This window comes from Tetrao urogallus (assembly GCF_951394365.1).
Source record: "Tetrao urogallus genome assembly, chromosome: 1".
Classification (NCBI taxonomy): domain Eukaryota; kingdom Metazoa; phylum Chordata; class Aves; order Galliformes; family Phasianidae; genus Tetrao; species Tetrao urogallus.
The window spans coordinates 97,087,663-97,112,617 of NC_136813.1; the positions used below are offsets into that span (position 1 = coordinate 97,087,663).

The 24,955-nt window shown below is 35.4% G+C and overlaps 1 protein-coding gene across 1 annotated transcript; it reads left to right on the forward strand.

The window, feature by feature from the left end:
- Nucleotides 1-1,431: 1,431 nt before the first annotated feature.
- LIPI (lipase I) lies at nt 1,432-18,443 on the forward strand (the record flags this gene model as incomplete). Its single annotated transcript, XM_079542917.1, has 10 exons — nt 1,432-1,510; nt 4,652-5,028; nt 6,223-6,331; nt 7,159-7,260; nt 8,603-8,692; nt 9,825-9,992; nt 11,554-11,646; nt 14,168-14,279; nt 14,634-14,807; nt 18,356-18,443. 10 exons carry the CDS (start codon nt 1,432-1,434, stop codon nt 18,441-18,443), a joined length of 1,392 nt encoding a protein of 463 aa, XP_079399043.1.
- Nucleotides 18,444-24,955: the final 6,512 nt, after the last annotated feature.

Genomic DNA, 24,955 nt, shown 5'->3' on the forward strand with positions numbered 1-24,955 from the left:
GATTCTATCAACATAGGCAAAGTACTTAACATACATATTAAGTACTGGGCGTATTGGTTTTTACCTTAGAAGGATCTTTTTTTTTTTTTTTTTTTTTTTTGCTCTGTTCATATGTAAAAGAGCAAAGTATAGATATAAGAGCAATGGCATTAGGTATATGTAAAGATGCATATATAAGATTTTCTTCTAAGATCAGTGACAGGTTGTTACATAAATACAGCAAATCATAGAACAGCTTAAGTTGAAGGGGACCTTAAAGATCATTGAGTTCCAACCCCTGTGCCGTGGGCAGGGTTGTCAACCAGTAGAACAGGGTTGCCTGTGATTCCATCCAGCCTGGCCTTGAATGCCTCCAGAGATGGAGCATCCACAGTCCCCCAGGGCAGCCTGTGCCAGTGCCTCACCACTCTCTGAGTAAAGAATTTTTTCCCAACATCTAACCTAAATTTCTCCTCCTTTATTTTAAAGCCATTCTTCCCTGTCCTATCCCTATCAGGCTACGTAGAAACAGTTCTCTTCCTGCTTATAAATTCTATTTTAGTACTGGTTCTACATTAAGGCTTATAGTACCTGTAAATGAATACTTCTTACACAGGCAAATAGGATAGGGGACAAGGGGTAATAGTTTTAAACTAAGAGAGGGGAGATTAAAATTAGATATTAGGAGGAATTTTTTTTTTACTCAGAGAGTGGTACGGCACTGGAACATGTTGTCCAGAAAAGCTGTGGTTGTCACATCCTTGGAGATGTTCAAGACCAGGTTGGATATGGTGCTGGGCACCTGGGCACCAGCCTGAGCTGGTGGGTGACAACTCTGCCCACAGCAGTGGAGTTGGAACTAGATGATCTTTAAGATCTCTCCCAATCTATAGCATTCTATAATTCTATGATTTTTTTAGTTGAAATTGATGATCCTTGCAGGTCCCTTCCAACTCAGAATAGTCTGTGATTTCATGACTCTCTGATTATTTTCAAGTTCTTATAGAACAATTCTTCTGTCACCCCAATGACTTTCTGTGGCAAGTTTCTTGTATCCAGCTCAGTATTCCTAATTACAAGTGAGTGACACACTTGAAAAAAGCAGACATGGTGAGCATCTAATGTGACGTACACCTGGTCACTCTGCTTCCTAAGCTCCGTGGGTGTAATAGAGTTGTCAGTAATATGTAACGTCAATTGCTTACGTGTCAACCTGGTGATAACCAAATAGAGGGGGAAATAGATTAAAAAAATAGTCCCAACTCTGAATGCCCAGAAACCACCCTACCTTCTGAAGTCATTCAATAGGAGGAGTCATGAATTGCAGAAGTTTGAATACAGTTTTACTTTCTGCTTCCTAATCTACATGTCACCTACTTCATCAGTAGCATTCAGTTAAGTTAAAAATACAGCATGCTATAAGGAAGCACTTAGCTTGTCAATCATTTCAGAATGTTACATAGTACTTTTCTCCGTTTCTGCATGTTAAAATTGTGTTTCTTCATCTGTTTGGTGTACTGGGTGGAATCAGGTAAGAACTATAATCTTATTGTCTGTGATATAGACTCATGGCTTTATTAAGGTATTGAAAACTAATATTTCTTTATTTAAGTTGGCCAAAAGACTAAATCCTGTGTACTGTGCCTAATGAAGCAGAGGGCTGGTAAAGAGAATTTGATCTCTTTGAAACTGAGCCAAAGGTTCTCATTTTAAAGTAAATAGAACAAAGTCTGATACTTTATCTCTTGCTGTACTTTGTACAGAGACATGCTCAGGTATTTGCACCTTGTACAGAGGTAATTGTAAACGAGTTCTAGCATATTAAAGTAAGTTTGAAATTTATTGGCAATTTACTATGTTGACAGCTTTTCAAGTTAAGTGTTGTATTTTAAATAGTAAAAGTTTAGTTATGGGGAGGCACTGTAAACTTAAGACGCTTATGATGGCTACAAACATACATAGAAAAGTTGAAATTGTATTCTACCTGAATTAAACTGCATATTTAACTGCCCAACCCCTGTTTGTATTTTCTCACTGTACAGAAAAATGTATTTGAGTACTCCCACAAATGTGCACAAAAGGCACCTGGGTACTGCTTCCAGGTGTCAAAGACAAAGGGACATTTGAAAAACGTCCCTTTAATGATTCATTACTAAACAATTCAAAACAGTAAATCGGCACGTTTATGTATTACCTAATTCACAGTAATGTTTTTATTCTCTACTCATGTTTCACACAACGATTATGCTCCCATTTCTCAGCCTTAAGTAAATGAGTTTTATTCTGTTTGATGTTTCTCAGCAAGTAAGTAGGTTTCATCAGTTAAAATGCGCTTCTTGTGATAGTTTTTTCCTTTACATGGACCAGAGTGCATCTCTGTTGTATGTCAGTATCATTCGATTGATTTAGAAAAAATGAACTATTATTTTTGCCAACCAAATAATGAATAATGCAATAAGAAATCAAAACATTTAGAGTGATATAAAGGAACTCATCAGCTTTTGCAGTATCTTATTAGAATTCTTTTGTATGTATTAGATATGTAGGAGTGACATTGCAAGGATCAGGAACTGAACTTGGATTTGAGAATATTAGGAAAAAAATGAAATAATTTCATGCTGTACCTATGAATCTGGATAGTAAAATTGTGCCTGTTCTTTTATTATGTAGTTTGTATGTGATGCTTGTGTGTTTGAATTTCTAGTTTTGTCATCACGCATTATTGTATGAAAACTAGACATTAAGCATGAAATGTCCTTTTACCATTTCAGAATCATATCAGTTGTATGGCATTTTGCCAGGTTCCTGAATGCCACTTTTACTGAATTCAAGACAGCTGAACAGTTCTTGAATTCAGAATTTTTCTTGGATATTTTTCCACAATGAATTTGAGTTGCTTTCCTGTATCAGTAGTTAGTTAATAACCAGTCCAGTAATCACAATAGAAGTTATTTAAATTATTCAATGTCTAAATTAAGAGAAGTGTGATGTTAGCTTTGAAATATGGGCAATTTTAACATTTTCCAGACACTATTCTTACAGGCATTGTCATTTATTATAAGGCAATAATGGGCACAAAAATTCTGTCTCGCACTTTTTGCCAGTGTGAGACAGGAAGTTTCAGGCCATTTTTAAAATGCTGTAACTTCAATTTCATTCAGGTTTGCAAATATCCATTATTTTCTCTGATATTCATTCCAATGGTGACTGCTGATGTCATTGTAGACAGTTGGTTTGTCCTAGAGACGATTGGTCTTATTTCCTCAGATAGTGTTATTTTAGGAACTAAGTTAGTTTTCTTAAATTAATGTTTTGTAAGTTAGTATTATTAGTGTTCTCACTGCATCTTTCCTGCATCTTAATTTGGCAGTTAAGTTCTGCAAACATTGCTTGGTTTTTAGACCTCCACTATGATATCAAATATCTTTTTCATCTAGTTTGTAATGTCTTGTGCTTGCATCCTTTGCAAGACGTAATAAATACAGTAGGGGGTTTCCTGTCTGAGAAAATGTGCAAATATAGTGGATTTGATTGCATGCTGGTAAAAGAAGAGCTAGAACTGCCTCCCCTTTAATTAAAAATTACCAAGAAAATCTTTTTTTTTTTTTTTTTTTTAAAGGAACTGAATAGGCACTGTTCCTCTTCCTAGTTTTGCTTTCTAGAATTTGGCTGACTCTTGTTTCATAAAATGGGTAATAGCAAGAATATTGACATGGCTGCAATCAAATGTCAAACAAAAGGTTTATATAAAGTAGCCCACAAGAGGTCCAGAGGCTGGCCCAAATTTATTTGCTCATTAAATGGCTAAATGTATAGAGAATCTGGAGTGATCATATAGAAGAACTATGACAGGCAAAGGAGCTGTGCCCAGAATCCTGAAGCCGCTTTCCACACAATATCACCTCAATAGCCAAAGGTTCTTTTCTAACTCTTTATGTATTAATATATACACAGGGAAAAAAGAAATCTTTGTAGACTCTTTTGGAAATCTCCATCCTTATTTTGGTCCTGTCTTATCTAAAGCTTAATCTGTTGTACCACAATTGTCTGAGTACAGAAATGCTAAACAATGCATTTTTTCTTATGTCCTCTATATGCAATGATCTTACAGCTTCTGATTTTTTCAGATCCAGAACAGTATCCTTTATTTCTTTATTTGTTGGTAATGGTGTCCTTGTGGTGCTCCATAACTAGAGAAGGATGCTGGATCATTTTCTACTGTCAGTCTGTTTCTTGTTCACATATCAACCAAAAATGTGTAAGATTTAGGAACTTTCACACCCCTGGCTGAAAAGAGGAAGAAAAAAACACAGCAGTCTTCCTGTTTATACAACACACACTGGTTATGATAAAGGAAGAACATACATTTGATGGTTAAGCAAATGATTTTATTGACACTAGCTGCTAATTTGTAATTTAAAACAACTATGGTTCAGAAATAATTAGAAAGATTGTTTCATATTAGTTTGAAAGAACATAGTGATATCTGCAAAGTAAATAGTTTAACTGTGGTTCTTTGACTTTCAGTGCTCATTCTGGTACCTCATTTCAAAGACCTGTCGTGAATACAATGCGGGTTATTCACCTTTAGTGGATAAAGAAATACAACAGGTGATATTTCATGTGATACGACTCTCCAAATTACTGTATAATTTTTTTTTTTTTTTTCCAGATGAGGAGGAAAAATGTCCTGAATTTACAGATCTTAATATAGGCTATGCTTTGTCTGGAACAGAACTTCAAGTCCAGCTACTGCTATACACAAAGGAAAATCAAAATTGTTCTGAGAGACTCATTGAACATAATGTTACTGCATCTAAGTATCTTAATACCTCCAAGAAGACTATCTTTGTTATTCATGGCTACAGACCAACAGGGTCTCAACCGGCATGGCTAGGTGAAATGAAGAAGCTCTTACTGTCTTCTGGGGATATCAATCTCATTATAGTCGATTGGAATCGTGGTGCTACAACTGTGATTTATACAACTGCTGTTGACAACTGCAGAAAAGTTGCAGAAATACTGAAGAACTATGTTGACCAGATGCTGGTAAGGTGTAGAGCTGTATCTGTCTTAAGAAATTTAAATAGCATAGTTTGTGTGAAAATGAATATTTAAAATATAGTTATGTCTAAAGAGGAGCACAATGAGCAGTATTAAGTGATGTGTCTTTAACAAAGTACTTACTAACTTTGCATGCAATTTTTATTTCCCTGACTGCTCATTTCTCTTTCACTGAAAATATGTATGAGAGTGCATCTCGTTTCTTTAGCCAGCTGGTATTTTTAGGTCTTCTGGAAACAGAGAAAGCACCAGTGGGAAGGTACAATGAGAGATAGTCAAGTAACACACAACAATAAAATACTGCAAAACATCACACATTTTTACCATTAATAAATTACTGTAATTAAGGATTTTAAATGAAAAATCACAGACTGATATATAAACATTTGTCTCAAAGTCACATACGCTTTTGAATTCTAGGGGTAGTTGATGAAACAATGTTGGTACCAGAGTTCTTCAGTGAGCCTTAAATTTATGTATTTAATCAAATGAATAAAAAATCTTGTAGCATCTTTTATTCCATTTATCCCACAGTGATCTGTTCCATACTTGCTAGCTGTTGAAAGGTCTGTGGTAATTCATTTTGAGATGCTTTAAAATTTCAGATTTTACTTGTCATCCCATCATTTTGATAGATATTCTGACAGGTGGACTGACCCTATTGCAGAGTCCTTCAGTAGACAGTGGATTTTAGTTGCTTTCTTTTTTTTTTGGAGGGCTCTGGTGGTTGAGCGAGGGGAGGGGTTTTTTAATTAGGTACTGCTTTCCTTGGGGAATGGCCCTGAGCTTTGTTAATTGTATTGTATTTTTAATCTATTTTACAGGAAAGATAAAGCAGAAGGTTTTTTCCCTCTAGTTCATAGTTTTAGTTCATCTCTCTTGTATCTGGTAAATGTCTTCCACTTCTGTCTCTCTGTGCGCTCCTTCTCCAAATAAGACTTTAGACTGTTTGGAAGAAATGTGACTCAAGCTTCCTTTCTATATTCTTATAGTCATTTATAGGTTACTACATTATGTAACCAGTACAGAATTTCAAACTGAAACAAAGTTTGTAATTTCCATTTGTTTTTTAAAGTTACAGAGTTAGATATGGAACATCAACCAAATGCAAACATTAAATCAATCTCCTGATATCTAGTTAACTGTGTGTGCGTTTTGTTTTCTATTGTTTTCTCATAGGCAGCTGGAGCTTCTCTTAACACTATGTATATGATTGGTGTTAGTCTTGGGGCTCATATTGCTGGTTTTGTTGGACAAAAGTATAAAGGCAAACTTGGCAGAATTACAGGTAATGCTTTTAATCCTGATACATGTATTCTAATATACTTTGCCTGGTTGTCATAGTTGTGGATCATATAGATGCTAGAATTAAAATAATGACAAATAAGTACTGATTATTTAGAAACATACAATAAGGAAAATGCATCCATTGTATAAGTTAAAAAAATTATTCCTTGAGGACTTGTAAGTTACAGTTTTAATTTCCCAATTTGTTTACTTCTAGTTTCCCAAATGAAAACTGAATGCTACGTCCAAATGCCACTTAAGCAATATGCTGAGTTTCTGCGTGGTTGATGGAGTCTAAGATTTTCAAAACTCCTTCAGATGAAAATGTGATAAAAAATTAGTGTTTCACTTATTTTCCTATAACACTGTTATGAATTCCAACACTAACCTGTGAAATGATTGAGGTTGGTTGAAGCTGTCTCCATCCAAGTTATCTCTATCTTGAGTTCTGGTGACAAGAGTAGTTACACTTCACTTTTTATTCTTATAAAATATATAATAGGAACAATATTTTCTGAGGGAGAAGAGAAAATGAGTTCACCTGATTTCATCCTTAATATAGTTTGCTTATAGTTCTGGAGAATGGGGAGATGAGCACAACTTACTAGGAGAGAGAGAAATTCAAGGATCTGAGTTGATAAGTGTTGTGCTAGGAACTCATGCTTTGCTTAGCATGTAGAGGACTGGAAACTGTGGGGTTTTTTTCTTATTATTATTACCCCTAGAAAAATGCGTGAGTCAATAATAAATAATGCTCTAATGTCAGTCTTGAGTATAACTTTAGAAACAGACTTTAGGATGTGTAATGCTAGCATTCTTTTCATGTAGGTCTTGATCCAGCGGGCCCTTTATTCACTGGAGTACTACCAGAGGACAGATTGGATCGTACTGATGCACAATTCGTTGATGTAATTCATACGGATGCTGATGGTAATAACAAAACTTGAACTTTACTATTTCAACTTGAGGAAAGGCAGGAAGGGGAAAGGGAATGGAAAAGTTGTTTCGGGAACATCTGTAGAGTGTTGCAGTAGTTTTGTGTTATTGTGTGGAATGCTGGGCTGTTGATTCCTGACATGTATACTGTTAAAGTCTCTTGTATGTTATCATGCCTGTTTGTCAAGTAAATGAAACTCATCTTCACTGATGAATTAAGGAATCATGACCTGTTATTCACTGATTTAGTTTCATAACTGAACCTGAAAATATTGGAGTAACTCTCAGTTCCAACAGCTAACTGAAGGCACATGTAGATAACCAGGGAGTCATGAATCCATTGAATGCCATGCAAATGTAGTCATTTATGTCTTGTTTGTTATAGCATATGCCTTCTGAATAAAAACAAAAAAAGAACTTTGCACACTGAATAAAACATTCATATTGAATTAATTTATGATACTATTCTTTGCAGTATCGTTTAGCATAAACATCCTTTTACTCTGGTAGTGTGTATGAATCTGAAAGTTGCAATTCAGTCATTATCACTGAATTAAAGCCTGTTCTCAGAAAACCAGTCTCAGTGCTGTCACTGAACAGATCTACTGCTTAAAATTCAAAATGGAATCTCATCACTGTTAGGATGTTGTAGTCTACAATCTATCTGTACAATAATCTGGTTTCGTTTTCTTCCCAAAAATCTAAAGTAAACCTTCAAAATCTACCAAACTTGTCACAAATTTCTTATCAGTTTCCTTAATGGTACTAATATGTAGCATCTTACTATACAAACTTATATATGAAGCTGTAAAATACCAATTTCTGTAACACTCCCATTAAGTGAATAAAAGTAAGGAAGCTAAAAAGGAAGTTAGGCCAGATAGAGCTAAAGATAGAGCTAAATCTCTCTGTCATAGGACAGAAGTTTGGATTTTTCTACTTCAGTGTATTGTTTACATTAGTGTAGTTCAGAATCCAATCTTGAGCAAAAAAAATGGGAAATCCTACTCAATTATACATTGGTGAAGAAATTTTGTTGCTACAGAGAACATGAGTTTTATATATTTCTTTGTGCAGATGTGTCATATCTACAGTACTGCAGAGTTGCTTCTGTTCTATCCATTTTATATTGCTTAATAGGAGTCAGTAAGAGTGAATAACTTTCTTAAAAGAAGGAAAAAAGCCATGAATTTTAACTCAAGATGAATCTCATTTAAAGAAAGAACAATATATTTTCAAATGCTTTTTTTTTAGATCTCCATATTTTGTAATGCAATCAGATAATAAATCGATCACTGGGTAATTCTGCTTATGTTTTAATTTGTAATATTTTTAGCACTAGGTTTCAAGAAACCTTTAGGAAGCATTGATTTTTATCCAAATGGAGGAATGGATCAGCCTGGTTGTCCACAAACTGTATTCAGCGGTAAATAAAGGTTTGCTCAATTAAAGGGAAAAGACTCCAAAAGCAAATAAGAGAAGATTAACCTGAGTTCAATAGACACTGCACATTCTCAATAATATGGGGTCTGAGAGCATTTATTTTTCCTTTCCCATTCACATTCAACAGATGAGTAATAACAAAGATATTGTGGCTTGTTTGTTTGTTTGTTTATAAAGAACTTCCCATAAGCATACATATTCCATTGTATCTTTATTATTGTGTACATTATCTGCAGTAGTTATCATTATCTTCCTGTATTTATATATGGCCAAGTATGAGGGAAGATGTTGTGGGGGAAGATGTGAATGGTTTGGACTAGGTTACCTGCATATGACACAGAAAGCAATGTTTCTTAGGTTCCACCTGATTGGCAAAGATGTCCGAGGTTTTGAACAAGGATTTTTATACTCATCAAGAAGAAAGCACTTTATTGCACGATCTTTTCCTGCAGAATTGTGCTTGTTTCAGCCTCTGTAAATCGGAAGAAAAGTTGCTATCATTTTTATTTACTCATTTTTGGTATATATTGGAATGCCCATATTTCTATTACAAATCTGCATACTGCTGGTATGAGTTAGAGCTGCTTCAAAAGCACAGGGCTTCCACGTGGGTGCCTGTGAGTATGGCACATCCCTTAAGAGGGATCATTGTTACCCACGCATTTCTGTTTTGCTAAGAGGGAAAGGATTTTATTACCTAAAAACTTGGATGAAAGAATTTCTAAAGTAGTACTCAAAGTGGCTTTTCTACCTTGATGTTACACATAGCCAACTGAGCACAAGGCCAATTGTAATGCAGGCTCAAGCTTGATAATAAAGTGGTGACAATTTGTCAGAGTAGTAGACAGACTGTTTCTTGCATATAAAATCCCACAGATTTTTTTCTTCATACCTGTAACATTCAAAACAGTCCAATTTCTTCTTGCTGTGTTTGCGTATCCATTTTTTTTTGTTTTTTAAATGTTCAATTAACTTATAAGGTCAAATAAACAGGAATAAAATCATGGCTAACAAAGAATGACTTAGTTAAACTGAAAACCTGGTTAATATCTTTTCTTTCCTGAAGAAAAAGGATGGTATATGTATATGATTATTTTATTTCTTCTTTCCTGAAGGTTTTCAGTATTTTAAATGTGACCATCAAAGATCTGTCTTCCTCTTCTTATCATCTTTGAAAAAGAGGTGCAACATAATAGCATATCCTTGTGCCTCCTACTCAGATTACAAGAGAGGAAAATGTCATGACTGTGAAGTTTTCCAACCATTATCCTGTCCAGTACTGGGTAAGAATTACTCGGTCTACTTTGAGATGGGTGAGATTTTCCAAGGAATTCAGACTTGCTCTTTCTGGGCTTTCTTCAAAGATCTGTAGAATACTGTTAAAGAATCAACAAGATTGGTTGGGTACAGAACTGCATGCTGTTTTAAACCGTTAAAAGTTTAAGGCTTTTTCTTCTTCATAGTTATCTCTGTTAGAGTACTGAATGTTCTTAACCTTTCTTGGGCTTTCTAGCCTGAAGTGGATTCAGAATGCTTTTTCTCTTTATAGAAAAACTGCTTCTACTTAGTCCATCATGTTAGGCTTTCATACTGTGCTCTTGTTTCTAGAGTGCCTATGTTTTTTGTTTCAGAGTAATAATATTTATACCAATTTCATGGGGTCTCTGGCTCCTCTTTTTGAATCAAATTCTTATTTGTAGACACTTTAGTTGTTTGGGGCTTTATTACTTATTATTTTAGAGAAGATCTAGGGACAGTTTGAAAGCAGCTACAGTAATGTGAGCATTTGCTAGATGGCAGAGCAGGATTTTCACAAGAATTACATTTTTATAATATTCAAATAGAAGTTAACTTTCAGTTCATGCTTTATCTTCTTCACATCCTTAAATACATATATGAGATCATGTCTGAAGAGAAAGCACAGACGTATCTGTATCCTACTTTATAATAAGAAGCAGCTATTACAGTACTTTATAATAGGATGAGAAGACTTGAGTGCTTTCCCAGAATGGTTACCAGCCATGTTTGATGCAAGCTGACAGAATGCCTGAGCTGGAGAAGGAGAAATATGTGACCAATCAGCTGACACTTTTTTTTTTCTTCTTCTTCTTTTTAAATACCTGTAAAACTAATGAGGAAATGGCAGGTTGCTGCATCTGGGAACTGGGTAGAAAAACAGCATCCTTCTGACACAGGCTCTTCCACTTGCTGTCTTGCAGTGATCTCTGCAGACTAGAACTAGCCCTCACTGTCCATTCTAGTCAAAGAAATAAGACAGACAAAATGGCATCAGCTATTTTAGAAATAAGAACTATTGTCAAGACCCAAAATCAAAAAGCAAGTTGCATAAAATGAAAATACATTGCATCCAAGAGCTCAGGTCATGTAATACATGTCTAATATTTTATTTATTCTATCTTATTAGAGAATACCCACAGTTATAGACTACAGGGTTTCAAAAATGCTTATTTTAACGATTCAAGAAAGAAAGGAATTTTACTAAATGTGAACCTGTTTTGTAATTATTCTCTCCAAATATGTGAACTACCTTTTTAGGTTTGTTTTTATTACCTTGTACGGTTTTATAAACACTGTTCTTGTGAACTTAGCACTTAGACTACATAGATTCAAAATATTGGATTATGATAATTCTACTATTGCTGATGTATCAGAAAAATGAAATACATATACATTACATTCTGTTATACTTAGGGGATTCCTGCATTTTGCGAGTCAATTATTTTCTAATATAATGTTTTAGAAAATTAAAGCCAAATCTGTCACTTTTATATGTCATTATATTGCTAAATATCTGAAATAAAATATTTAAACATTCAATTTCAGGTTATTATGCTGATAGCTGGAAAAAACAGTTAAATCTCAGGAATTCACCAACGAAAGCTTTTTTTGATACTTCAGATGAAGATCCATTCTGCAGTGAGTGACTGAATACACATGCATACATGTATATACACATATTCACAGCAAACTCGTTGTGAAGTTTTATGGTTGCCATTTGTTAGCTGATTTGAAGTGAATGCACGTTAAGAGTAGAAAGGTATTGTTCACTGCATTATGAAAGGGTGGAATAAACCATGAGTTAAGCAAAAGTTTGCAGACTGGGACACGGAGGAGAGTGATTATGGCAGAAGAGTTAGAACCGAGAAAGAAATATGACTTTAAAAGTAATGAGCTGTACTGTCTGAGGAATAAGGAAGCCAAAAAATGAGAATTGAGTGACAGTGAAAAAAATGGACTGAGTGAACCTGCCTAGATGGAATAATTCCTAATATTTTCAGAGAGCAATACCCTGGTGCTGTGGTTGGAGGAAGGAACACTTGTATGTTTCTCCCTAGCAAGGGAAGTGTACAAAGTAAACTAGAGCTACTCTTGCTTTTTAAGTTCCATATCTCTGTGTGAGGAAAACAGCCGAGTGAAAACCTAGCTAACTTTATTAGGGTAATGCTACAATGGAATGAACACTCGTGACATGGGGTTTAGCTAGAACTGTTCAGATATTTACCTCTCCATCCAGAGGGTTATATTCTCATCTAATTTCTGTTTTTATCAAGAGACTTTACACTCTTCTAATTGATAATGTTACAAGTTCTTTGATTTGGTATATGAGGATGAGCTTAGATGGAATTCAAGTGAAATCAAGTTCTCCTGTTAGCTTTTTTCATAATCTTGGCTAGTTTTGTGACTGAATATCTCTTGCTACTATGTTAATTGTGCTTACTTGTATCACCGTTTCTTCCAAAAGGCTTGGGAGAGGTTAATGAAGTTGTTGTAGATACTACATAGCATGGTGGTAGGGTTATTTATACAGCTGACCAATAAAAAAAGTTGTCTTGGTGTGCAGTGAAGAAGTTTTGGATAACAAAGCCCAAGGTACAAACTTCAATTTGCTTACATACATGCATTCAGTGTGGCAGATGGAGTATGAAGAACATTTGGGTTGCTGATTGCATTTCAAGTGTGCCAAGCTTAATATTGCAGAGGCTCCAGAGTCTTCCTGATCCTCCTTCACTAAACCAGCCAAGTCAAATCTTCTCCCATTGGCCCTTCCTGACCCACAGAAGAAAAACAATTCCTCTTCCCAGTGATCTTTCTGCTGAACCTATACGCTTGCTAACACCACTCCTCTCCCTCTATCAGGTCGGCTTGGAGTTTGCTCTTTTATGCTCTTAAGGCTGAATGGGCCACTAGTTCTCCTTGCTTCATTCCTCCCAGAGAAAAATATGGCTTGGCTTTGCTTTCACAATTGTTAATTGTCTGGGCATTTATCAGAGATCCACGTAGGGAGAATCCTGGTTCTTCCTTGTGGAAAGAAATAACACAGAATAAAAAGGATTACATACAGTAGTCTAGAACAAGGGTGACAGAAGAGAGAAAGCAGGGTAATACTACCAAACACAGGAGATATATGGAAAGGAGTAAAAGTGTTATAATGACAGGATAAGTTTTAGGGAAAATATGCAGAGTCATAAATAAAAATAAGTCTAAGAAACTGGTCTGAAAAAGAGGGAATTTACTAACTAACCTTATTTGAATTCTTAGATGTTTAAAAACATGAGAAAATAGAAATAAACAAGAGTCTGTAAACTAAGCTAATACTGTAAACCTGACAAGCTTTTCATTCAAGGTGAGGCTTGGTCTCTTAGGAGGGAATGTTAAAGATCAACATCAAATTAAAAAAAACAAAACAAAACAAAAAAAACCCACAAAAAATTTGAATTGGCTTCCTTACTTAGTAAAGCTGTATCTCCTCTGGATAGCCATAGCACAACTACAATATGAGTGCCGGCTGCAGAAGTGCACTAGAAGGCCAGGTCAGAGTTTCTTAACATGTGGCAGGACAGATCAGTACTGTACTCCAGAACAATTTCTCTCTTCAGCAGTTGCATCATGAGTAATCTGCTCGCCTAACTAACCTCCTACCTTGGCAATCCATAAAGCTTGCATGAATGCTGTTCCTCCCTCTTCCTGCTAATGTACCTCTTCTATTTTTTGGACACTTTACTTTTGCAGATAATGTGGTAGTTTCACCACATTAGTAACTCAAACATCTCCACTTTGCAAAGCTTGCCAAGTATTTGAAGGTGCCAGTTAGGACTTACTTGTGCTTTGTTTATTTAAGCAGGTCAAGCTCTTCATGTTAACTCTGACAACAGGTTTTTTTCTTATGCAAATCTTTTCCATATAAAAATTGGAAGAAATTATGCATTAATTACACAGAACTCTAAGCAGCCATTTGGAAGAAGCTACTTTTTTTTTTTTTTCTTTTTTCTTTCTTTCTTTTTTTTTTAATAGCCTTTTTATTTTGATTTGAGCTGGTATCTTGGAAGTAAAGGATCACTATTACTACCCAGTAAATACTTTTGGCAGAGTGCTACTAGCAGTCATAACTGTTGAGGTTCATTCCTTGGATCTTACTATTTCCTATTTGTTTTTGCAGTGTACAACTATTTACTGGATATTACTACTTGGAATAAAAGCATTAGAAGAGGTTTCATTAAAGTTAAAATAACAGATTATGCTGGAAATACAGTAGAGTCACAGATGAATAGGTACGTCATAATTTGTCTCTAAACCTTTTGTTATCTATTTACCAAACTAATTTCCTGAGTTTCCTAATCCTTGCTTCAGACTTGTTAGTCTAAGTTATCAAGTTGTTTAGTCTTGGCCACAGCTCCTCTTCTTGGATTTGATATGGCTCTGTGTCACAGGCAACACTCCTCATACTGAAATGATCCTCTCTCCCTTTACAAATTATGCCCCTGAATCCAGTTCTTGGTGTCGCTATTCTGAATGCTCTCAGGTGATCCATCCTGCAAGACCTCTGCTCTTAGTAATAAGTATTAATAATAATGAATATTTCTTAGATTAAAAAAAATCTGACTGGAAATGATATTTTTCTTTAGTGAAGTGACGACATTTCAGCAATACAAAAGAGTGAAAATATTAACTGGATTTTACCAGGATTTTGAGAAAATATCCAAAATTTCATTGACCTTTTCTACGAAGACTTTAGTAGGCCAGAAATACAAGCTTAAGATTCTTCAGATGAGACTGAAAGCTCTCAATAATCCAGAAAGGTAAGTGTAATGTATCCACGTTGTGTATCTGCCAGACTGCTCAGGATGTTTCCCCAGAAATTTGTACTTGCCTCTATTGATTTTTTTATTACATATTCATAAATGCGTAAGTATCCTTCTAATCCTCTCTCAAATTCATCATATGGAAGAAGTGTTCTGTACATCAATGTTTAATGCACAGCATCCTCAGTTTATATCTCTTGAGCCTGTAAAAGTCATGCATGTTCCTTATTACAGCAGGCTGTTGCTGCTTTCAGGTCTGAGGGAGCTCTTCAGGACCACTTATGTAGACCAGCCTGACTTACAGCAGGAAACTACATGGTGAATTCTCTTCCTGCAGATGAATTTTATGAAGTACTTTTCTGATTTTAATTATGTGTCTGCACACATCTTTTCACATTCAGATACAGAATGGAGCACTTTAGATACTTTGATGACTGGAATAAGCTTTTAGTCCTGTGGCTGATGGTAAAGATCCTCCAAGACCAAAACATACAGTCTGTGCCTGTCTACACTTAAAATGAAATAATCAGTGCTTATTGCTGATTGCTGCTACTATCCTTTCATTATTTATTTATGTTTTCAAATATTTTAGCAGCATTACTGTAATTCATTTTTTAAGTCCCAAAGTTACTTGTACCGTAGCATCAGCAATTACGTTTTTAATTTTCAACTTGTGATAATAGTGTACTACAAACAATAGTTAAGAAATGCCATGGAGTAGCAGCATTACTGTGTTTTAGAGTTATTACATATATTTGTTTCATATGAAGGCAGATTCAACAGAGACAAAATTTAAAATAAAATGTGCACAGTGGGTATTAGGAAAAGTTTCTTTACTATGAGTGTACTTAGACACTAGAACAAGCTTCCTAGAGAGGTGGTTGATGCCCCATGGATGTCACTGTTCAAGAGGAATTTGAACAATGCCCATGGTAATATGCTTTAACTTTTGGTTAGCTCTGAATTATCAGGCATTTGGCTTAATGACTTTTGAATGTCTATTCCAGTCTCCCCTTTCCTTCCCTTCTGATCTTCTTTTCCCTTCCAGTCTCCCCATGTTCCCTTCCCAAATAACTAATGAGTGGGAATATTCATTCATTTATACTTATATTCTACTTACAGTGAATCTTCCTTTTTGGTTTTGAGTTTTCATGCCTGTTAGTCAGACTCTTGTTAGTTTTAAAGTGAGGTGTACTTGGTTTAATATAAGATCCCCTAAAATCCTTATGGAGCTTTATCAGATGGCAGTCATATAGGCACATTTGATGTTTTAAGATAATGATGGAAAGAAGTGTGCTGAATCAGCATGTGAAGGTAATTTAAATGCAGATGTTACATTGCCATTGTTTAGTATAATTACATAATTGCTCAATGTAATTGTAACTACCTATATTTACCTTATTTAGTTACATGTAATTACACCAATTACTTGAATACAGGATAATCAACTAGAAACTAGTTTAAAAATATTTAAATTATTCACATAACAAACTAGTAGATGAAAAACAGGAACAGGTGCAGAGATAAAAGATAGTAGGAGTCTCACTCTTCTCTGATTTGAGTTGATAGTGAAGTGTGGGATATCACTGAAAATTGTTTACTGACCCATTATTCAAAAGGTGTTGTGTAAATGTGGGTGCTAAGGAATACATATAATTTTCTGACTCTTTTTCTAATTTCTAAGATAAATAATTCTGGCTCACACGTAAAAACAGCTTTGGTAACTTGTGTGTGTCCTGGTGTCAGTTCTCACTAAAACCTTTTGAATCTGTCAGTCAGGTTAAACTCAACTGACAGAGAAGGTGAGTCTCAAAAATACTTATCCCAGCCACTCTTTTGTTTTTTTTTTTCTTTTAATAAAAGCAAGAATAGGTATAACAGAAAAGATGACCTTATTAATATCTCTACTGAACAAAAGAATGGACCAAGCCCTTGCTTTTTAGGAGACATAAGAGAAACCACATGGAGTGAAAGTTTCTGAATGTCTCACTTCCCCAAAATATTTGTGTTTTGTTCCTTCTTTGGAGCACCAAACCTACTCACCACAATCCCATTCCTTGTACTTGATAATGACAAAGTTGGATGGATTTCACTTTAAATGAGATACAGTATGTTGGAAACTATGTTTTTATTCCTAGCATTCATCATCTTGTCTAAGTACTATATCCCTCATGATTAGATAGAATCCTTCCCGTATTACCTCTTTTGGAGAACAGGCTCTGTGAACATTCTTGGCTGTTGTGTTGCAATTGTGCTGAAATGCAGCAATGTGAACTGAAATTGAACTCAAGAAATGTATCCAAGCAATAATCTTACATTATTCTGGTTGAAATTTTGTCCTCTAAATTTTTTCACAGGCTTTTTAAGGATTTTTAAAATACTTTCGATTTCTGTGCTTTCATGTCTTTTTTTCTCCCTCTACAAAAATAATACAAGACTAAACCATTACATTCAAATCAAAACAAATCATGGATGAGGGACTGCATTAAATTCTATTTTGCACTGTACAAAATACCAGAATTTGTCTTGATCATCTTAGTTGTGAATTCTACTGCCTTAGTTTTGTGAGGACTTTGATGAGGCTCAAAAATCTTGCAGTATCCCATGCAGGTAGGTGAAGCCATCACTAGTTGGAAATCTTACACTAATGGGCAACAGCAAAGGTGCACCTTCTTTCTTGGCTTTTTTCCCTTAAGTGTTTCACTGTATGTGTCAGTTCTGTGTAAATTGTGTTGTACAGCCAGTTCAAACCAATGCAGATAATTTTGAATAAAATAAGTAACATAGTTTATGTGCCTTTAGAGGAAAGGATGTGCTAGTCATTTGCTTCTCCAATCCAGATCACAGTACTTATCTTTAGTAGGTCATGAAGGACAGAGCTATCATCTCTGCTCTAAATGTGCAGTTAGCTTCCTTTGACATCAAAAGGTAAAATTCTATCTGTGAGAGGCACTTTTCATGACATCTGTATGTGTTTGTGTAGTATTGCACAGTTCTGGATTTTCTAGGCATTTGATGACAAATTACCATTCTGCATGAAACTTTCTTGCACATGCTCTCATTACATCTGAAAAACAGAAACAGTGTTAAGATGCTTTCTTTGGAATGAAAGAAGAAAAACTTTCATAGCTAGGGAATTCAAAATAAATTGAATTTCCCATTGTTCACAGAAACTGGGCTGTGCCTGGACCATTGTTCTAAATAATCATTTTTAACTTTTAATTTTAATTTTAATTTTAATTTTAATTTTAATTTTAATTTTAATTTTACTGTTAGTAGCTTTCAGTTCAGATTGATATGAGACTCTTCATACTCATGCTACTATGCTTCATCTATTTCATGTTCTGATTGTTTGTAGTCTGGCAAAACTATGCTAGTGTTATATTATACAGGGTATAAGCTTAGACAAGAAGACATTTTTTGTTGTCCTGAGTACCATCTCTGAGAGGTGGTAAATACTGGAATTGTAATTCAGATGCTAAAAGATTTTTCAATTAATTTTAAAATTTCTGTTATGCACATTTTTTCTGTTTTTACTTTCATAGGCTACAGCTGTGCAGATATGATTTTGTACTGATGGAGAACATTGAACTGACCTTCAAACCTATCCCCTGCCCAGAGAGGAGCACATGAAGAGAGAGAGCTTCTACTAACATAATTTCTCTCATGGCAATGACATTTTGATCCTTCCTCAGGATAAAGACTGCAACAGGAGGAAATGAGATAAACTAGATTTATTTTCAAGAGTCTATGTGGTAATATGCATTACTTCCTTTGAGTGCCTTAGGGTGAAATTCATTGAAATGTTCAGATACCTCTGCATTTTGGAAATTTTAATAAAATAAATGTATCGTGGTAAAGAACATACAGTGATCTATTAGTTATTATTTGTTAGCAGTGAGACAACTACTGAATTAAAGATGAATTATCTGCATAATCTTGTCACATTATTAATCAAGTCATAGATGTATTTAATTATTTATTATTTATAATGGATTTTACATTGAAACATAATTATCTATCTACTAAGTGAATTTAATATACTGTACATGTGATCTACAGATCTAATATACAGCAGTTTTGCTGTGCTATGTTCACTGGATAAATTAATCCACATTTTCTCATTGTTTAATGTCTCAGTCTCTGAGAACTGGCACAATAAGATTTGTGAGCACATACATAAATTTGCTGTTTAAATCAATTATCTTTATCCTCATCCAAGATGAATGTCATTGCACCCACTCAGATCTTTTACTATTAAAGTTATGGACAGGCAGTGATGTTTCAGATATGAAGTAATTCTGAAAGTCTATTCTGAAGAGAACGAAGATGAAATATATGCGTTTATATTCTATTTCAGTTTGGGCCTCTTCCGATTAGAACTGCTGCTCAGGTTAAAATTGATGACAGTTTTTCACTTATTTTAAGGAATAATCCAGTTCAAAAAAGGTTTTTCAATGCCAGCTTGCCTTTTTTCGTGATACTGATCATTGAAGAAAAGATACATACATTATTTTTCTTTAAGAATATTACATGTATTTAATCCTCTTTTCTAATGTAAGTAAGTTCTAGGCATGTTTTCCTTTTCCTCCTTTTCTCATGCCCCTAGTGCTCCTGCTCTTGATAGCAATACTTGGTTGAACCTATTGGCCAATTTCACCTGAATGTCAATAGTGTGGGATGTTCAAAACCTATGAAGAGTGTTTTATTGAAAGTAAGCAGATGAGTTAGAAGGCAAATTGAAGATAGTGTCCCAACTACGAAAAAGTGAGCTGTAACTTAGTTTTATAATTGCAAAAGGCAGCTCCAACATGCAGGTTAATGTGTGCAAAGCTCCAAAGCTGCTATTGCACATGCTTTTACTTGTCTAGACAAGACAAGCTGGGATACATCAAGACAAATACATACACACTTGTGGACAGAAATCTCATTATTCCATGGAAGTGGGTTATCTCAGGTGGAGTCTCACACAACTTTGGCATTTCATTGTATGCTTTTTTTGTTTTGTTTTGTATGGTTATGTGAAAGTGTTTTGTATTTCTTTATTTCATTCTACTCTTTTTTTTTTTTTTTTTTTTTTTTTTTTTTATCAGCTCCTTGTTTTCATTATGTAGTTTTTTACACACTGTCTCTCAGCACCTTTAGAATCCCCTGTATGGGTTCTGAGCCATTATTTTTTTCATCATCTTACCTCCCAATACCTGTTACTCATATTGCTTAAAAGGAAGCTTACACACCCGAGAGTAAATTTCACATGGGTCAAACAGAAATATTGTCATGGGTGACAGACTTTCAGGCAGATAAACGTTTCAGACTGCCTAAGTTTCCTTCAGTGTTTCCTTCTCTTTTTAAAATTATTATTTATTGCTATTTTTGCTCTGATGTTATGTCCTACTGAAAAGAACTGAAGTACAGAGCATGATTATCAGTTTGCATATAAACTTGTATTTCACATGTCAATTGCAAGTTACTATCCAGAAAAATTAATGAAACTGTATCATTTGTAAATTGACAGTGTTATGGATAGATGGATTGCCCTTTCCAGTACCGAGGCCTTGTTTACTACTACAACTGCTGTTGACTTAGATGTCAAATGGCTGAGATTTTAACACTATTTTCCAGGTTGTTTTCCCATATGAGCTTAATTTTCAGCAGCTTTCTCTATTTAGAATAGAGACACAAAAAAGTCTGCCTTTTCAGTATTTGCTGTGGTTGGCATTTTCACTGTAAAATATATTCTTTGCCTTTTACTTGCTCACAAAATAGGCAAGAACTCTAGTGTTTAAGTCCTTGGAAAGGGCAACTTTCTTTTAGGCAGTAGTCATAACTCGTATATACAACAAGCTGCTAGCCCCAGGCATCCCTAATTTATCATGTAAACATACAGACAAAATGGTGCCTGCACAAGCAATCATAATATATTGAATTGTGTGTTGGAGTGTAAGACATGAGGAATTAAATGTGAAGAATTGAAGACTAAGATACCTTTCTAGGCGTTTTCCATTGTAAAAGCTTGTAAAAAATGCCAGCTAAGATGCTTCTGAAGATACAAGGAGATGTGGTAAGGTATGACTAATGCTGTTAAACAGTGATGCAGTATAAAGCTAATGGTAATATTTTTACATATTTTAAACATATCTACATAAGCTATGGTGAGGACCATACCTATATAAGTTGTAGCAGAAAAGAAATGACAATTTGCTTCCTTGTTTTAAGTAAACTTTGGTAAAGAGGAGAGGAGCAGTGGGGCTGATCAGGAGGCTCCAGTAATCAACACGAGACATAAATACTTTTTCTAATTTCCCAGTTTAACTTGTAATTTCCATTTTGTAAAAGAGACAGTTTCAGGCAGTGCATTTCCAGTGCATAATTGCCCTTCTCAAGCGGCTAAGCACTTGGACTACATCCTTGTATCTCCCAGAACCAGCAAAAATATGCTGTAATTGTTTGGAAATGCATTGCTTTTATGGCACATTGCCACATGCTACTTTGTACTGATTCTGTCAACTCTCCTAAGCACAGCAGAGGATGCCACAGTCAGGCAGAAAATGAAAGTCTTCCAAGGAGTTCCCTTTCCTGAACCACATGATGATGATAGCTCAGTGAACAAACTTCTGCATCAGAGCCAAAGAGGGGTTGGACTCATGATAGTACTATTTTGTATTTTCTGTTAGATTACTAAATATTCACTAGCATTTTTCATTTTTACCACAAGAAGTTGTTCGTAAGTCTTCACTGGGAAGATTCAGAATGCACTGAAAACCCCAAGTCAATTTCCATTGAGAAAAATCCAAAATGAAGAAATAGGTTTTTTTCAGATTGTTGTGACTCAGAAGAAATGAAGTATTTGCTTTATAGAAGTACACTGAACTCTATTTTTCTCCTGGTTCAGTATTAGGCTGTAAGCACTGGCCTGCTACCTGGCCTGGTGATACCTCCATGCATCAGTTTTCTGGGTTTTTCCTGTGTAATGGAAATTTGTCCAATAAAAAAGAAAATCTTCCCAACTTATAAATTGTAAACTTTATTATAGTAGTTTATTTATAGACAACGTTTGCAATTGTAAGGAACGTTCTTTATACGTATGAAGAAAGATATATCCCCACAAGTAAACATAAGTTCTGCAATAAGCAGCTTCTTGTAGTGGTACCAAAGTCATCTTGTTAATATATACTTATAGCAACATATTCTAAATTATTACTGCCAAATGTGACAAGTTTGGAATATTTTATGCAGTACTTATATTTAGTGCTTATTCACAGGAAGATGAAAATGTTAAATGACAGATTTATAAAGCTAATTTGAGTTTATTTTTCCCATATTTGCATGAGACCTGGTTTATATGTCATAAATGCATCTTTTTTTTTAACCATGCTACTTTAGGTGTCATGACATTAGGGATATGTCAAGAAATTCATTAAGCACTTGTAAGTGCTAGAGTAAGTAGTAGTTTACTTAGAGGAGAGATGACATGTAACTTTAGAGTTGTTCACTGTGTCTCTCATACAATTCGCAAAGAGGTTGAAATGGCCTAGGTTAAAGATATGCAGAACAACACCATTTGCCAATGCAATTTGAGATGGCTGTGTTACTTTCAGTGATGCTATACACAGTTAAGGCTGTTTTTTATGGTCTCTGCCTCAGATAACGTCAGGATTGATTTCACATTGGGGTTCCTTATTTGTACAAGGTAAAGTGCCGGTGTAAGTTGGAATTACAGGCTAGGTTTATATGCAGCTAAGTTGAAAGCAATTCTCTAAGGAGAGGCTGAAAGGAAGGCAGGGAACACTTAAGGAAGAAGAAAGATCTGTAAATACATCAACTCTTTCTACATGAATGTTATAAGCAGTTACTCCTAAAGGAACATTTCAGAATAATGAACAATTACACAGGACTCTGGATTGCAAGCGACCAGTACAGCATAGCTGAAGTGAGTGAGAAAGGAAAGACTCAGAACTGGGGACTTGAAGAAGTGCTTAATCAGGATCTATGCTATATACAAAGTTATCCACTGCATTTGTCAGCTGCCACTGTGGGCACTCAGCGTGTACCTCGGTTTTCACTTTGACATTTGCAATATTTCTTCTGAGAAAATGCAGATCTGAACAATTTGATGCTGCCTCTTCTAGATAATCAATGCCTGAAGTCATTCACGCACCTCTCCCTTCAGCCTAGTGGGTATACGTGACGCACACAAAATACTTTGGACAAAACTCCACACAAAATATTGAGAAGGATTCTACCTTCTGTTTAAAAAAGAAAAAAGAAAAAAAGTGTAAGGAAAATTGCATGCTGCTGCTCCCTAGCTGATGTAGTTTAGGATAAAAAGGTCATTTGGGAACAAATTATTCAGCCATGGTATAAGGGACATTTAGATCTACATGTCCAGATTCCTAAGGGGGTGCTTTTGATCTTATGCTGTAAGCTGCCCTGGGCTGGGTGCACTTTTTCCCCTCCTCTTGCAATTGTGATGATGTTCAGAGTGGGGCCAAGATTACCTAGGCTAGAGAAAGCAAATAGAAGCTCATCAAGGGGAGCATTCAATGAGAGAGGACCTCTTAGGTAGCAGTCCTTACTTCAGATGCCATTGATACGTTTGTTGGCTTTTTTTTTTTTTCACATTAAATCATCAATTAGTTAAATGAGCTTACTCTTAAAAGTCTGTGTTCATTTGTTCTCAATTCCAATGGAATTCTTTTTCTTTTCTAAGAAAGAAGCCTGTATACCTACTGCTGCAGAGCTCTGGATTCACTGCAGCCCTGAGAGAGCCTCTGCGCTGTGACACTGAATTCCCTTTTTAATTTCAACACTTGCATCTTTCTGTGTACTAGAGGAGTATAGGAGAGAAACATTAATAAATATCTTTATGCCCTAAGAAAAGTAATGTGGTAGCTTTTAAATAAGCTCAGCTCCCAGGTCCCTGACCTGCTTCAGCTTCAGTGCATCTGCAGAAAGTGGATGTGGTCACTTAATTTAATTTCAGAGCAACCCACTCTGTGTGCTCAGAGATGGCTCTGCAATGCAAATTAGATGTGGCTAAGTAGGAAAGGTTGTGTCAGAAACACAGACCTGGTTCAGACCCAAAGGCTTAGGCAGATATTGCCAAAGTGCCATGGATAAATATATCCACACTGTGCCTCAGAAATTGTGAAGGTGACACATTTGAGAAGTGAAAGCGTGATGCCTGTGGCGAGTGATATTTCTACCATGCCTCAGATTACCAGTTATCTGCATACTTCCTTATTTGGCTGTTTGAGTAGTGGAAGGGTGCTGATTTTTATCATGCCTACTGGTTACATGCAGTTTACATGTTAATTGCAAACTGTATGTATTCTTCTTACTTTTACATTTCTTACGTTGTTCTGTTTCCCTCACGCTGGAAAGGGATAATGATCTCATCAACGCAACTTTCAGAGAAACAAACGATAAAGTATAATTGGAAATGAGAAAATGATGCTAAGAATTTAGAAGAAACAGAAAAGTTGTCAGAAGAGGGCAGCCTTCTCTCATAAACTATAAGTTAATAACAATAGAAAACAAATTATTCCTTTCACTGTAGCCAGGCATGTCAGTGTGGGGTTAATCTTCTTATGGAAACTGCAGCATGCACAAAACTAGATCACAACACAAATGCTTCTCTTTTGTGCTGCTTGGTATTCAAAGGACAGAAGCTTAAATTTGTAGAGTTTTTTCTGTTATGTTGGACAGTGGAGTCAGAAATGTTTTTAAGATGAGTCAGCAAAAGGAAGTTGATCATTCTTTGCATACTGTGGGTAACAAGGCTTATTTACTTTAAATATTGTTGCAGAGAGTTAAGCCAATATTTCATAGAATCACAGAATCTGAGAATGGTTTGGGTTGGAAGGGACTTCAAAGTGCATGCCACCCAAGCCCTTTCTGTGTGCAGGGCTGCCCCCACCAGCTCAGCTGCCCAAGGCCCCATCCAACATGGCCTTGAGTGCTTCCAGGGACGGGGCACCACAGCTTCTCTGGGCAGCTGTGCCAGAGTCTCATCACTGTATGAGTAAACTTTTTCCCCATAACATCTAATCTAAATCTCCTTTCTTTTAGTTTTAAATCATTTTCCCTTGTCCTATCGTTATCAGATGGTTTAAAATGTTGATCTCTCTCCTGTTCATAATGTT